Source organism: Centroberyx affinis, unplaced genomic scaffold, assembly GCF_046629955.1.
Source record: "Centroberyx affinis isolate AG114_WGS23_722 - 3 ecotype Tasmania unplaced genomic scaffold, CSIRO-AGI_Caff_v1 ptg007549l_1, whole genome shotgun sequence".
NCBI classification, from domain to species: Eukaryota; Metazoa; Chordata; class Actinopteri; order Beryciformes; family Berycidae; genus Centroberyx; species Centroberyx affinis.
This window is the reverse complement of record NW_027283808.1, coordinates 213186-230525: the sequence shown is the minus strand read 5'-3', so window position 1 is coordinate 230525 and position 17340 is coordinate 213186. Positions and strand designations below refer to the sequence as shown.

The window sequence follows — 17340 nt, the reverse complement described above, 5'->3', positions numbered from 1 at the left end:
AAATATTTAAATTAACCAACAGGTAACAAGAAATTATAATAAACTATAACGTTGTCTAATAACAAACTATAAACAATTAAAAGGTGGAGTAAAGGGATGGACATGTAGAGAGAGGAACTGAGCCTCTTGATGCTGTTCCACTAGCAATGGAAATGTCGGTGGTGCTTGCACTACTAAAAAGGTCAGTAATTTTTGCACATTTTGATGCCTCAGCTTCACGGGCCTTTATTTTTTGTCCCTTTTTGTTTTTTGGAAGGTTTCCTTGCCATTTTGTTAAGTTTTACGGCTGCCTGATCACGCTGATCGGCTCATCTGACTCTCGGAGCAGCAATCTTGGAACCCATTGTCTATCGGTCTGATGACGATTAGATGATGGGTTCCGAGATTGACACAGCAGTGACTTTGTGAGTGATAGAGCAAAGACAGAGGCCCAAGCCCACATTTGACCCTATTTGTACATTTGCCTGGAAGCAGTCCAGTGTGTTCAAATGCCTTCTTTCTCTTGTCCTTCACTGCCATCTGGTGTCTTTTCTTTGGTGTCTTGCTCTCGACACAAAGCAAAAGATTTAAAAAGCTCACATGAGCAAACAAAACAAAGACAACACAAATGATTTAAATTGCCAACTCATACAGGGTTCACATTCAAGAAGTTCCAGCCATGTCATTCTCATTTTGTTAGTTTTGCTCACATGCACATTAATCAGTGTGTCATTACACAACCACAGATTCAAGAAGTTTTGAAGATAATGACAAGTTCATCACTTTCCTCATTTGAATCACTTGTGAAGTCTAAAATAGATCTTCAATCATCCTATCCCTGATGCAAACCATTATATAGGACATCTCTAAAAGGGATGCAAAGGTTATTGATCGACAAGAAGAAAAATATGTGTATCTAACTGAATACTGGCCAAGTCCTCATGGGATACCTTTTTTCAGACATGTAAAGTATATCCTGTATGAGAACAACACTATAAGTGAAAGCAGAGGCAACTGTGTGTGATGTGTGTGCACACAGCATGAATAATCAAAACAGAGATCGGTGGTTATACAGGGCAGCTCCCAGGTGTGAGTGATCACGTGTGTATGCATTAGGGCATCTGTGAAAGAGTATGCATGCTCATGTTCAAACCTTGTATCTGTATAAAATGGTTCACATACAGTATGTCACATTTAGACATTTCACATTTCCCAATGAAATATTATGTCCAACAAAAGGCATTTCTCCACAGAAAATAGATTTTGAAGACTGACTTCTTATTTCAGATGTGGATATATATTAATTTTGAGGCAATAAAGGAACTTATATTTACATTGATGATATATTTATCATCATATATCATTTTTATGAATGATGGGTAGTTATTTCACAGGTGATAGCCAATTACTCAACGATCAAATTCAGGGGACAGTCAATCAGTGAGAAACTACCTGGACTCATATTAAATTTACTGTATTCCAGTGTATCGGTCCTTAATTCCACACATCAAAGTATTCCAATGAGCAGACTCGATACTTGGGTATTACAAACATTTTGTTGTCATTATCGTGAGAGCCAACATCTATAACCAGATGACCAGTAACATCACAGTTAAAAAAAAAAAAAAAAAAAGTAGCCAGACAGAAATTGTTACAAATCTTTTATTAAGATATTCATTGTTTAATCCATGTTGACATTTTCTCTATGATTTTTATTTATTTATTTTACAGTCGTTAATGTGCAATTACCTTTGATAATGTTGGGTCACAGTTACAGGGCTTTCACAAAGTTATTGGCACTTGGAACACGGAAAGAACAGGATGAGCAGTATAGGAGGTCCACTGGCGCTACAGGGTTACAGAGGGCTAGGAGCAGGGGCAAAGACATGGGCTGACCAATTACTGCACAGGTTTTGAAAAAAGCATCGTTTCTGGGTAAATATATACCTCATGCTGCGAGTGCACAACAAACAATCTGACCTCTATGTGTGCCTCTATATATAATATACAGTATTTATCTATACATGTATATATAATCATATTTATATATGTACTGTATAGTGAAAAAGGGTTCCCCATGCCATGCCACGCCTTATCCATTCAAGTGTGTAGGTCTATGTGTGTTTCAAAGTGTAAACACATATGCTGACATGTACAGAAATTAGGATTTGCTGTGGACATACTGAAAAACAAAAGTTCTCTGTCCTCAAACGCATTCGGGAAAGTAGAAAACACTCACACGCCTTTTGCAGATGAACTGTGCATGCAGGATGCGGGTAGGAACTTTATGGACACAAGAGAGTTTGAAGTTTATCATTTGCTATGAGGTACATTTGCCCCTGAATGCTGACTACAGATCAGCGTCCTGACCCATACCCTTACCTTAGCTATTCATAATTGTTAAACTAACCACAAACTACCACCTAAGCCAGTGTTTCTCAACCAGTGGGTCACGACCTAGAAGTGGGTCACACGGATATTCTGATTGGGTCACGTAAATGTTATACTTGTGTGAACTGGAGCAACATGGACATTTCTGTTTCTGCTTGGCTGTTCTTTGCTTTCAAGCATTTTCTAACCATTTTTCACTTGCCTCAATGAGTTTTTAACAAGTTTTACATAAGAAATAATAAATGTATGTGTATTATGACATGAATGCTGTTTCATTTGTAATATTTCAGCTGTGGTTGATGACTCAGAATGGAGTATAAGCTTTCAACTGTTACCGAGTAGAAAAATCTGCTAGTCCCACTTGGAAACCAGTTGGGCCTCCCTGCTTCTACTGTTGCTCCATTGCTGAGCTAACTTTACCCTACTTTCTAAGGAAAGAGGAGGGCTACTGGGGAAGTCAGTAGGAAGTGATCCATGGTCAAGGATTGAATGTCCCAAAGTTTCTCTCAGTTAATTTCAAAGGTCCATGTTATTGACCCTGAACGCATGTCTCTTGGTCCTTTAACTCTCTACACAAAGCCAGTATCTAGGAATTCTGACGTTATCATGGATTTATTTTCAAACCTTGAGCAACATACTAAAAAAGTTGGTTCGATCATATTTTTTTTACCAACTTAGGAACATTACGAAGATTGGATTGGCTGTTAATAACACTGTAATGCCTAGTTCCCCTATTTTAATTGACAAGATGTGGCATAGCTCCAAATTGTGCAGAATTCTGCTGCTGCCAGGTTACTGATGACTAAACATATATCATGCAATCATAATACCGCTATTTAAGCTTTCCTACACTGAATTCTTGTTAGTATTAGTGTCAACTAAGATTTTACTGATTACTTGTGTAGCTCATTTTGGTCAGGCTCCAGGAATGTCACAGACAAAAGACCGCACCTGTGAAATACAACTCTAAGGTTTCACATTAGATAAAAGCGGACCATGTTGTCTATGAAAACCATCTTTAGGATTCTCATTTTAATTGATTTTAAAAGTCAGCATATATAGAATGATTTTGCTGTAATGGCACTTTCACTATTTTTATTTTTACTCATCACGTCTGGCAAAGACCAACTCAGTTGAAATGTCACAATAAAAAAAAATGGCAGTGGGAGCAAGAATGTTGTACGGATCTACTTTGAGCTCTACATGTTCACATTTTGGGTCCTGATAGAACCAGTTGAGAACCACTGATCTAGGCAATTTAAGCCTGCACGTTATAATTCAAACTCTCAACTACATTAAATATTTCTGCCACTGATTTGCCTCTCTCTCTAAATCGCATGAATAAACTTGACAATGGAACTGAAACATGACACCAGCTGCATGAAGGCTAAGACAGGAAGCAAAGCCACAAACACTCCTCAAAGGTACTGGAGGGGGGGGGGTTGGGGGGAAGGGGGGGGTCGCTCATGTGTTGTCTATGACTATGTGGCTTCTACAGTCAAGTGCAAAGCTCACTGAGGTTTTGTTGCCATTACTTTTACTGAATACACACAAGGTATTTTCGTTCTGTCTATAATTCTCCTGGACAAACTAAGTAAACCCATCCTCATAATTTTGACCAATGATGGAAAAATAGATGGAGCTCTATCTAACTTTTTTTGTTTTTTCTGATTTACCTTTTTATTCAATGAAAAATTGGCAAATTGACTCAGTTGCCTTGAATAAGAAGCATTATTTATCATCCCAAGTCTTTACAGTACACCTGTCTTCAGCAAAACAAGAACATTTTCAGAAAGGTTATACCTTTAGAAGGAGAAAGCAATCAGAGTTGTCTGGGAGAGCATCACAGGTCTCCCTACAAACAACACTAACGCAAACCCAAGTCAGACCCAAACAACTTATCACCTTTATAACATCCTGCAACTGGAATAATGAATCCCCTTTATCGACCTCAGATCTACAGGCCAACATGCATTCAAAAGGATTCTCACAAACAAACTTGCACATAAAAACGTTAAACGTTGACATCTCAGATGTTTCAGCAAGACAAAATCAGATACAAAAAGACAAAATTAATACAAAAGGTGTGGGTTGGGCTCTCCCACACTAATCATAATCAGAAGCATCCAGCAACAGAAGTCAAGAACACTTGGGATTCAGCTCAACAGTCTTCTTGATTATTTACATTAGGAGTTTGTGCCACTCGTGTACAAGAAAAACAGGCAGACGTGAAAAACGTCATATGTCACCTAAAGGGGTTCATTTGCTACACAACATATCATCCCCTTCCTAAAAGGTGCATGAACCACTGGTTCATCTGATTAAGGTGCAGAAACCTCCCTTCTAGCTCTCATGAAAGGTGCAAAATCATTTCGAACTCCAAAGTAAAACTGTCAGCCATTTTGAATTTCCATATTGAGGAGGTGGTATTACAACATGGAAAAACATTAGATACATGCATAAACCACATACTGAAACACACAACCACGCAATACAGAGACTCTCCTTCTTAAGCAAAGAACTATATCCCACACATACCCACACACACAGACAACAGCATAACACCCATTTGCTTCAATCAATACTGCCTCCTCCTTGACATCACTCTTCTCCCCACCAGACCTCTGCTTATTGATTTCAATTAAAAGGCACATTCCAATATTCCATAAATATTTCCTGTGACTTTTGCATTTGCACAAAATGTCAGTAATTTCTTAACATCCTCAATTTTAACACAAAGAGGCTAGCCAAGTAGTCAGGTCAATAGAAGCTTTGCGTTTCTACACTTAAGCGACAAAATTTTGAGGAAAAGGTTTAGCTAGGGCGGTAAAAGTTGCACCTTCACAACCTACCAAGAAATAGTTACCATGGACAACAGTCATGCCATCTGAATCAGTCTCATCATTTCTTATAGGCTAGTGAACAGAAGATGAAATGCTTCAAATTTAGCAGTTCAACTGCTCTTTCCATCACTCTGTGCGCTGTCAAAATAAAGATAAAAACAAACGACTAAGGGTCCTATGTTAAGACTACTCTTATCATTACACCACATTTTTTATGCAAAAATAGCGCTTTTCCTTATTTGTCAAGACCTCTCTTTGCAAAACTGCTGCTTAAAATACAATAAAACATGATGATCGAGATTTTAAAACAATCCCTCTCGCTCTCTCTGCTCACACCAGTGGTAGGCATGTGCGCTTGTATAAATATATTTTGTCTTCTAAAAATATGACCATCTTTTATTACTTGTTCCCCTTAAATTTTCTTCACAATCATTGCAGTAAAAAGCTTTTCCCCCTTCTCTCTGGATCGTTGTCGGGTTACAGACAGAGAAACGTGCTAAAATTTCGAAAAACAGAGAAAGATGAGATATATAGGACACAGCACAGTGAAACACTTGGGTGTGATCGATTTTCTCTGGTCTCAGGGGCGGCGGGGTGGAAGGGAGGGGGAATACTTGTGGGGTGGTGGGTGGAAGATGTGAGGGGATGAAGAGGGAAAGGAACCAGTAGTGTTATTTATTTATTTATTCATTTAGAATTTTAGTTCCTTTTCCAAGGCTGGAATACAATTTGTCAGGCTGGCACAGAGATAAATGCCACTGACGCTTACATTCAATATCCTAACCACCTTTACTCCCAATCTGTCCATCCAGCCATCCCTCCCTCCTCAGCCTGCACTGGCACCCCCCACCCCCCACTTCAGGGAATGTATTTAATATGCGACAGTGGATGCGCTTACACACCTAAAAAAGACAAGGGGAAGCAGAGGGCGAGTGGAAGAAAACAAAACACCCTCTCCCCTTTCTCATCGAACCCCATTGTACAGTCATGAAGCAAAAAAAACGACCGTTTTCACTTCCTGGTTACAGCAGGGTAACGACCACTGTTTACCCTAGCAACATAGTATAGACAGTCAGGTGTGAGAGATCAGCGTGGGGCCAAAGAGTGAGGGGGCGAGCAGAATAGAGGAATACTGGTATATGTGTCATCATATTTCAACCTTCCCCCGGACATGATGCTCAAAATAACGGCCCTCCATCCCCGCCCACACCTGGTAGCGATTCACCCGAAGAGCCGCCGGACTCCATGCCAACACCGCCGGCAGCCTCCAAAGAGGCGGGGTCGAACGCCGGATCCGCCCCCAGGGTGTCGTCCTCCATCTTAACAGCGTCGGGCAGGAAAGCGGAGTAGGCGTCGCTCTCGGCCATCAGCAGCTTCAGCTTGGGGATCCAGCTCTTGCGGACCACGCGCCGCGCGTTGGTACACATGTCGGCCGCAATGGCATTCATCTCACTCTCTTTGAAGCTGGTGGCAAAGTTCTGGCAATAAACTGACGGGGAGAAGGAAAGAGAAAGTGTTAGGGTGATTGCGCCCTATGCTGTAATTTCTCAGATCAGAACTGCAAGCAGGGACTCCAAAAGAACCTGAACATGTTCCATACCAATTCCTTAACCACCTACTTCCCACAACGCCTTGAACTTCTATCTATTGTCACTAAACACTGGCCCATCGTATCCTCAGACCCCTTGCTTGGCTCCCTACTCAACACAGCTCCAACCATCGCATGCAGAACAGGGAAAAACTTGAAAAATCCCTGACGAAATCTAGAATCACTCACAATAAACATCCCACTATTACCAAGCCTGACAATCTCCCCTTCAGGGAATTACAAGTGGGGCAACGGCGCACAATGCTGTTTTACAAGGAAAATACATCCGTTTTTGCACCCTAGATCCAGAAGAACTATACTTATTAGAGGTGTAATCAACTGCAACACCACCAATATCATTTACGCCATTAAAAGGACCATGTGGCTTTATGGATGTAGGAGAAACATCCTATGAACTACACACAGGTATGTGTGTCTTGGTTTTTACCTGCCTGATCAGTTGGTTTCAATGACTTCTATACGATTGTCTGACTGTCGTACGCAGCACTTGGTGATTTTGTTTGTAAGTTCATTCATTCAATATTAGATTGGGTCATGCCCTTAATCGTTAATCACGCCGTACCTCTTTCGTTTTTGATGCATATTACTGTTTGAATCCTATTATATGATTAGTTGTCTGCTTTGTGCCCCCACCTGATTGGCATGACACCAGCAAACCAGTCATCATTTTGTGTCTCTCCCAATTGTTTTTGGAATGTGTATACGTTTATTGCTGCATTTTCTTGTTGAGTGTTTTCTGAATGTGGTCTCCTTGGGAAAAACATTATGTTTTTAATGTTCTGTAGTAAAATAAACATTACTTTTAATGCAGAGTGTGGTGCCTACCCACCCACTTTGTACATTTTTGTTGATGCAACAAAAATCGGGCTCCTGTTGTTGGAGCCCTGATTTTTATCCTGTGTCGCTCAATTCATCAATCACTATAATTGTTCCAGTCACCCTCATCTATGAATTTACATAGCATCACTGTTGGGTAAAAACCGTCTATCTCCAAAATTCTCCAAAAAGTTTTCAGGAACTGGGAGGAAGAGCTTAACCACCATGCAATTTGGTGTTTATCCTGTGGGTTTTTAATACCAAGGGTGGTAGAATTTTCTAAACCCACAGAGGAGCATGGAATCCTTCAGCTGAAGTTAAAATATGAAAATCACCAAAATTGGAGTTACAAGGTTTTCACATGACAAGAGCGACATGCTATTCCTACAGTCTTGCACAGTCCAATACTGATAAACAAGAACAACTATCCCCAAGCTAGAAATCAGAAGACTAATTTAGAGTTATACATATTTGCGGGACTCCCGCAGGGCCTGCAGGTCCTGACACAGATTTTAGAGGCACATGTTTCTTTTTATTAGCTATAGGGAGGCGGTTACATGAGAATGTGCCAGAATGATGAAAACAGTTACATTGTAAATGGAGCAGCTAAAAGACTTGTCTCTTAAGACATGCCCTGCTGGCTCTCTTGTTTCAGCCATGAAACTTTAGTAGAAATTTTTTCATCTTTACAAATCAAGCCTGAACAAATGCTGGAATAACACATGTGATTTATTTTTAATGGTGGGTTTCTCTTTAAGATCATAACTGAACTTCTCAACCAAATATAGTATTAACCCTCCTAAACATAAACTTTGAATGAATACAGGACAGGATTCCACACAGATCAAGGATAACAGGACCTCACCTACAGTGTAATACATACTATAGACTGAAGACTATACAGGTCACTATATTCCAACATTCTATTGCATGCTGCTCAAATGCAAACAGCTGTAGAGTGCTATGTGCTAGATATGCGATACATCTATATAGTCTGCTGTGTACGTTAGGCATATCGTATATGTGAGGTAATGGTGGCTCGACATGGTGTCATGTGCTGTGCTCAGTACTTCAGACCGATCAGTCAGTCTAAAACATGACACGATCATAAAAACACTTAAAGCAGAAGTGGAGAATCTGTCTTACATATCCATCATGCACTTCTGACCTACAAATGTACTCTTCATAACTGCTGTTGACTGGTTTCCTTATCTATTCTCTTGGATATCATGACACACATCCCACAGTGCAAAGCCTCCAACTGTCATTTGCTATTGCCAGTTCAGAAGCAGCGTGGATACATGCTGCACTATGGGAGGACCACATGGCCACAATGCCACCATCTTTAAGGACTCTTGTTCATTGGGTCTCTCTGTAGTTGGCATTTAGTCTCAGGGTGAATGTCGCTCTCTAGTGGTCAGCATGAGTTATTACCTTTATTGTCTGATCAATACCTAAGGGAACTCAAGCACAGCGGGTAGCAACTGATTAACCATCTGTATTCTTATCCAAAATGAGCCTAAAAATAGAGATATTTAACTGGTCAGGTGATCTCAGCCACTGAACAATCGAAAAGTCAAACATCACATCCCGCCATCTATGTGCTTTCCAATATATGCTTTTACATTTATTTAGTATTCCCATCTATGTGTATCCCACATCACAGGCAAATGTGGACACTTGCTTGAATGCCTGTACTCACACACCCACAGAAAGACAAACATGCATGCTTACATTTGACTGCATGCAGCACTCTGTTGTCCAGGGGCTTGCGGCTAGGGTCATTGGTGGAGGAGCGGATGCCTGTTCCACAACTGTTGGCCAGAGTATTCCTGAAACAGCAGAGTAAGAATGAGTTGTACAGCACAGAACAGTAGAAAACAAAACTGTGTGTCACTACTCCTATGCCAGTGAATACAAAAATACATTAAATTAAGATTTTTTTTTTTTGTATTGAAACTAAGCTATTGTTATCTTTACATGTGAGACAAGACAACTATCAGAACTAGACCCACACACACACACAGAGGAAACTAACCTGTCAAAGAAGGCAGCCAGCAGCCTCCTCAGCAGCACCTTGTGTCTGGTCCCAGCGCTCACGTGACAGTTCATTAGCTGGGCTCGCGATATGTACACAGAAGTACCTGATGATACATGCGCAGAATATCAACAATCCACAAAAAAAGTGATTTTAAGTAGGTAACCTATTGGAGTTCTGGGTTTGTGTGTCATGTAATGGATATGACTGGGATCTTCTCTCTCAGGCCATTTACTGTTTGCGGTTCTAGTGACGATTTCGCAGTACGAGCCTAGATTGAGAGATTGTACCACGTATTGCAGCTGTAGGTTGAGAATAAGGAAGTTGTGCTTTAATTAAATGAGTCATAGCACTGAGTCTTACAGCTTTGAACACAAGCACAAAAAGACACATACACATACACAGGGTGTAGGGTGTTGAGCAAAGCCACCCAAACTGTTAACCCACCTTTTCATATGCAGAATAGTTTACCCACCCTTTTAGGCAGACATATATCTTTATGACATTAATTCACAATACACAGTATCGACAGATGTAAGTTATATGAGGTCTTTTAATCAATGAAATACAGAATTGCATTTGGGACTACACAATACTTCTCTCTTCTTGCTCTTTTTACATTTTTCAATTAAATAGTAAACTACCTTACTCTACTTGCTAGCTGGCCAATGCTGGTTGTAGTGTTCCTTCTCTCCCTTTCTCTCTCTCTCTCTCTCACTCTCTCTCCCTCCCTCTCACACACACACACACACACACGATAGATTGCAAGGCATGTAACCCTGGCCATAAGGTAATACAGACATAGTCACAGGATGTCCTTGACATGTCTAATATTAAGCTCACAGAGTCACATGCTCAATGCTGCTGCCTTATCTGCATGCCAATGCCAAGCTCAGTCATTTGAGGACAGTTTCCTGTAAAGTGTATATACATCACTGGCATTGGCCTTGTTCTGTTTTGGTCCCTAGAATCAACTTTACATGCATGTATATGCATGAGCATGTTTTTTGCCTTGCCCTAATATAGCTTATACTTCATAGACATGTGGGTCAGGTACTGAATTAGTGCCTAGGACTTTGATATGCTTGGATATGTTTATCTCAAAGGCCAGAATAGTTGGGTTTAAAACCCTGAAAACAACAACTAATTCTACCTTCGCCTCTCAGACTCTGGTGTCTGAGATTTGTATGGACAGATATTTTTAACACACAAACACACACACATACCTGAGACTAGCTCTAGTTTCTCAGCAGGGTCTCCCTCCTCATACAGTTTGGGGTGGCAGCGGTTGCCTATCTGAGTGATGAGTTCTGTGGGGAGACACGTAAGGTCTCTGCCTCGCATCCGACCCCGTGTCTCTGTGTGGTCCGGTAGGGCCTCCACACGCTCACCAGCAGCTGAAGAGACACAAAACGGCAAAATGAGAATAAAAACTCATCACATTTACACACTAAGAGGAGTTATTGTGGTTATGAGTGTACCATGCCAGCTCAAGTCTGATTTATCTCCCTTATGAGACAGAACTGATCTTTTCATTGATGTCAAACTATGGGGAAAAAAAGCAACGAATCTAATTTTTCCCTGTTTAGACAACAATTAGAGAAGAAAAAACAGATCTGTCACATCACATAAGTGCAAGAAAGATTTGAGTGGGTGTAAATCCAACCAAACCCTTGCTCCACATTAAAATAGACTTTCTCACTCTTGCAGCTGCCATTGATCTATCATTGAGTATACTTCTCTGTCTCGCGTCCCTCACCTGCGGCACCCACGTTGAGCATGCTGTACATGGTATACATGTTGCAGATCTGCCTGTACTGCTCTTCAGCACTTTCGTCCGTCCCCTCCTCCTCTTCCTCGTCATCGTGGTAGCTGATGGGTGAGTCACTGGCGTACGCGCTCATGGTGCCGGGGCTGGCGCCCTCCGACATGCCGAGACCCGCCGCGGAGCTCCCGTTGGTGCCGCCGCCGGCCACCATTCCCGCCAGGCTGGTTCCGCTGGCGCCCATGCCCATGGCCAGTCCCAGCACTCCAGAGCTCTGGATGGCACTGCCCCGCACTGCCTCCTGGGAAAAACGGGCCACCTTCCTGACCCCTCCACCTCCCCCTCCCCCTGAGCCTACTCCGCCTCCGTCCCGGCTGCTGCCCCCCTCCCACAGCCGCTTGGCCACGGGGGTGCAGACCACCGAGTAAGGGGAGGCCGCCTCCGGTTGGCTAGCCGGCTGCTCCGTCTTCACTCGCGACACCAGGGGGAGCGGCGTCAGGCAGGAGGCAGGCCGGCCTGCGCTCCCGCTGGTCTGTGTGACGGGGCTCTGGGGCTCAGAGGGTGGGGCCTCCTCAGTGTGCAGGCCCTGGGAGTCACAGCTGGGGGAGGAGACCTGCAAATTAATGAGGAAATCAACATTGTGTCAGTGTCAGCCTTCAAGAGTACATTGCACTACATGGTACTACATATACCAACAGAAAAACAACTACTCTACGTTCGCTCTTATGTTTTTACTTGTCGAAGTTCTGAATAAAAACTGATCAGTAATCTGAATAAGTCTGAAAGTGTGGAAAACAGTTATTCCTTGTTGGATGTTCCTCTGTTCCTTCCTGTGCAGAGGACATCATACCCTTACTTTAATCTTAAAATAGTTTTATATCCTGCCCGCTACATGTCAGCTTAGCAATGATTGCAGAATGCTGAACTTTGATCTTCTTGCCACTGTGTCCACATTATAAAGAAGCTGCATCCCATTTCTATGTCTTGCACTAGGAAAAATTAGAAAGAGTGGGTGATTCAAAGCAATCGAAACAGAGCTATGCCCTCTGTAGAAGCTATCCTCCTTTTGTACCACAGGAGTGGCGTTGCTAGCACAGCCTTACCTTGAGGAAGAATTCGGTGCCTTTTTCCATAATCTGTTGGATCTGGAGGAAGCCAGCGGTGTACATGAGCAGGAACTGGTCCCCCACCGTCATGCTGAGACGGCCCGTGTAGCAGAAGGCCAAGATCTGCTGGAAGCTCTGTGGCTGCACGGCCGGGGGCAGCTCCACTACGGTGGGGCTCTTCCCGTTGCCAATACCACCTCCACCATTACTGTTGCTGCTGAAGAGGTCCCGGAAATAAGAGCTGCTGGCGGCCAGCACAGCTCGATGGGCCTAAGACAGAGGAAGAGTGGTTAAGTGTCCCCTTGAAATTCTGGAGAATAGCATGTTTACGCTTTTTGGAGTGCTGGTTTTGGATATTTACATTTTAGGCCTTTCCACTCTTGACTGAGTGAGTTATAATGAGTGAGTGGGTCAGGTTTCAATGTCTTGCTCAAGGACATTTCAACAGGATACAAGCTAAAGCTGGGATCAAACCTGAGACCTTCCGGTAATAGGACTGTTTTTTGAACCATCAGGCTACTATGCCTCCACCCTAGGTGCATCTTTACAATAGTTCTGACTGACAGTTATGAAGGAGGTGGAAACGGGTAGCTAGATGTGGGATTTGAAACTGCACAAATCAAGCTATTCCTTCTTGTCCCCTAGAGAGACAAACTGGCAAACAGCATCCAAGCAAAAAGGTTTTTTTTAGCATTTTAACCTAAAGTTTGGTGGACAGAGACAGGAAAGTTTGGGTGAGATAGTGGGAGATGACATGCAACAAAGGTCCTGGGCTGGATGCAAACCCGTGATTTTGCCATGATCAAAACAATAACTTGCTGTCCTTGTCCAAACCTACAGTGCCTCACCTTGAAGGCATGGCCCTTGACCACCACAGAGACATCGCAGTAGAGCCCTTGCAGCCGCTGCTCATTCAGACACTCTAGTACATTGTTGCCAAAGTTAGGGATCGCCATCTGGAGGGTCTGGGCCATGGTGCGCCTACGCACACCACCACAGGGTCTAATAGGCAGAGAGGGAGAGAAGGAAGGACGGAAGGAAGGAAGGAAGGAACAATTGTGACACAATTAATCATTGGATGAGTGAGCAATGTGAGAAAGTGTAATAATGCTTTATTAAAAGACAGGAAATTCAAGGTTAACTGTCTGCAAGGCAGATCGCAGCTGTTAAACAGTGTGCCATCATTTTAAATTCAAATCTGAGATGAAAGGCCAAATCTATGCGGACTGAAACAAAACAAAATCAGTTGAGGAACGTGACTCTTACACTTATGGAGAGTATAAAAGGACTGACAGTCTTTCACAGCTACAAAGCTGCAGAAAGCCTAGGCCTAGTCTTCTGATTATTACTAGGCCTAGTCATTCAGAATCAAATGCCTCTATTCTAGAAAATATAGGAATTTCTAAGTAGGAATTACATCCGAGGCATATCCAATTAACATAGGCCAAAACTTCTTCACAAATTCCCACTAGGCTAATGGCTTTTGGCTAGTTCAGGGATATTGTATTTGAAACAAAGTTTTGTTGAAGATCATCTACATTGCATTAATCCGATACTTAACGAAAGCCTTACTGTACGTTTTAGCCTATTGCCAGAAGCAGGCTGTGTAAAAGCCTTTTTATGTTCTACCTCCTGGGCTATAAAATCCAGTGTCCTTAGATAACTGGGTCACGCTGTTATTGTATGTGTAAAAGTGTGTGGCCTAAACAAACATGACATAGCATGTTTCCATTCAGTTCCATAAACAGTCAAAGGCAAACATACCCTCTTGCCCTGCACCCTCTAGAAGATTCCTATATTATGCCTGTCAATATTAAGTTAAACCGAACCAATGTTCCCCTTAACTGTGGATATGAACATAGTGTGCAGGCTAGGTTATGTCTTGATGCAGTAAAGTGGCTACTTCTTTCATGCCTGCTCCAGCCGCACTCGCTGACATTCAATGACAGGATATGTGAAGACAGCAGGCAGGAATTATACAGGATATCTTTTTTTGTGTTTTTGAATCCTAAAAGTACCATAGGCTCATTCTACACATGAATGGCCGCAAATTATAGAAGAGTAAGGGGAGGAATCCGGTTTTCAGCATTGGGACATCCACTATGTTAACCTGAACAACAATAAACAATACAGCTGATGCACTGATAAGCCCACATGGCATTTCAGTACCCGTGAATCCCTACTCAATCCAGAATGCCAGCTATAAGTCTTTGTGCATATACATACAGTTGGGTTAAGATAGAGGCTTACACAGCACAGTCAAGTGTGTACATGCATAGCCTAAATGAAGATAATGTTCACACGGATGCTTCACTAACTTTAAACTCGTGTATAAATGCACGCTACACACACACATACACAACTATGACAGTGGATGATACTGTGAGAATACTTGGAGTCAGAATGATTGAAGCCCACCCTGTGTGAGGCATACAACCAACTTTAGTCTGACTGACTGATGAAGGCTGGAGTGAGCCGCCCCATCATATCCAAAGCCCTTCATTTGGGACTTAGCCAAGCTCCAGGGTAAAGAGAAATGCTCTCTTTGTCTCTGCCTCTCTCAAGCTCCCTCTCCCTCATACTAAAACACAGATGCGCACACACAAACTCAAACAAACCCACAAAAGGCACACTGAGTCACACACACACATTAGACAATACTGCTTGTTTACAGTTTGGCAAGCGAGCCGCAGTAAGCACACATGCGTGCACATAGACACACACACACACACACACACACACACACACACACACACACACACAAACACAGGGCTGAGAGCAGGGTGTGTTTGCACAGTTTGCCCTGAAAGTGAGAGAGAATGTGACTGTGTGTGTGTGTGAGTGTGTGTGTGTATTTATGCACCAAGGAGGGGCAATGGGGCCTGCGGAGAGGGTTGTTCTTGGAGAGGAGAGGGATCATCTCAGGTCCTTATTCGATTAAATATATAGGTTAGAGTGCAGCAACGCGAACAAATGAAGTTCACCCTAACTCACCCTGTGGCTTAGATCTCATACCAACCAGCAAAGTCAGCCTAGAGAGAAAAGTAGGTCAAACATACTCTCAACATACTTAAAGACCCAAGTCTTTTCATAGGAAGCTTAAAGAATGTTTTGCTAGCATGCGAAAGGCTTATGATATGTTATGATGGGCTGAGTGTCAACATATTTCAGAACTTATATTAAGTCTGAACAACAGTTTCCAGTTCGTCCAGCTCCAAGTATGAAAACAGCAAGGGCTAAAGTCTTTTACATTGCTATGTGGATTATTAGTAGGCAGTCATTGGTACAGCTGGCACACAATGCTCTCCCTCTATAGGCATTTCCTGGTTCTCATGTGCCCATGCCTGCAATATGGCTAGCTCTGCTATTCCTATTAACTCAACACATATAGGACTGATTCACGTTTATCTCCTCATCACAGGCGAAGAGTCGAACTATCAAAGCAACACAACCGTCGTCCGTTTCAAAACTTCTCAACGCCGATACATTCATACTGAAGTTTAACAGTGTAAGCAAACAGTTTACAGTGCATACCTTGTGAGTGTTGGCGACTGCGTGCGTCTGTCTCACTGCAGAAACGTTTATGAACGGAAAAGGATGCCGGATCAAGCGGAACAGATAAGGAGCTCTTTACCGCACCGGGGGTGACCGCGCCGTGTGCCAGTCTACCCGGTCGGAGTGCTCCACTGCTGGCACCAGAGTCGAGGAGGGGGGGCGACAGGGGATGGCAGCAAACCCCGGTGATGCCCGACTGAGGGCGACGGTGTGTTTACGTGCTGTCAGAAGGTACTCGAGTATATTCGTCCAATTCCGCTCCAGTCAACAAAGACGGTCCGAAATGTGTCACCTTTTCTCTCCTGCCCGGGTAGCACTGAAATGTTTGATGCCCTCTCCTATCTGCAGCAGGCCTATAGAGGCTGCTAGTAGCTAAGCTAACACACTGTTAAATATTTTGGGTTCGCCCCGGCGCGCCATCCACCTCATGCACACTCTCACACAGCCCGCTGCACAATTTCAAACATTTCTGCGATAGTCCCCCAAAAAACTAAACACTTGCTGCCTGTACCGACGCGGCAGCCGTGCCGCGACACCGGTTGTCAATCTCAAATGTTACTTATTTAAATAATTTGGTGATGGGGGAAATCGCTCCCCCTGCCATTCTCCATTTTACCGACATCAACAGGTCATCCCAGGACACGCAGCAGCTGAGGGCGAGCCAGACGGAACCAGTGCGGCACGGAGCGGGGGGTGGGAGCACAACAAGGCACAATTCTTTATAACCGGCTCTCGCAAGTGCTGTCGTGCCAAAAAACTGACTGTCAATGCATTTTCGCATTTTTGTGAGATGGGCTACGTGAATTTAACCATTTACCAACACTGCACTCTTCGCTGAAATACCTTTTACCGGTATGGATACGTTGGAAGAAAGCCTAGCAAACATAATAAAGTTTATGACTGTGTCAGCCTGGAACCCATCCCCCAAGTCGCATACCTAGCGCAAAGCAAAACTTTGTCCTTTATCTGCTGAATCGTTCATAATCAACCCAAATCCCCCGTGCTAACTAGGGACACCGGCACAGACACCCCTCCCCCCTCCCCCCTCCGCCGCTGGTGGATCCTCAGACGACCCCGGCAGGGCGCCTCACACATCGGCAGATACAGACACTCACCCCCTCGCTGGGAAGTTGATGCAGAGCGTTTCAATGGAGGGGACGCAGCGCTCTCTCTCCCCGCTTTTCCTTGCTACAGGCAGCCATTCATTGTGAGCAAAACGCCGATAGCAGAGCCATCGA

The 17340-nt window shown here is 43.3% G+C and overlaps 1 protein-coding gene across 2 annotated transcripts; it reads right to left on the bottom strand.

Annotated features, from left to right (window-relative positions):
* Positions 1-1644: 1644 nt before the first annotated feature.
* nacc1a (nucleus accumbens associated 1, BEN and BTB (POZ) domain containing a) lies at positions 1645-17340 on the bottom strand. Of its 2 annotated transcripts, none has more exons than XM_071513821.1 (8): positions 17218-17340; positions 13396-13549; positions 12545-12817; positions 11436-12054; positions 10903-11073; positions 9677-9782; positions 9373-9470; positions 1645-6702 (listed from the first exon to the last, which is right to left on the bottom strand). In XM_071513821.1, the coding sequence occupies exons 2-8, from the start codon at positions 13519-13521 to the stop codon at positions 6392-6394; spliced, it is 1704 nt and encodes a 567-aa protein (XP_071369922.1). In that variant the 5' UTR covers positions 13522-13549; positions 17218-17340; the 3' UTR covers positions 1645-6391. The 2 variants fall into 2 exon arrangements, with proteins under 2 accessions (XP_071369922.1, XP_071369923.1); XM_071513822.1 differs by lacking the exon at positions 17218-17340 and adding an exon at positions 16082-16763.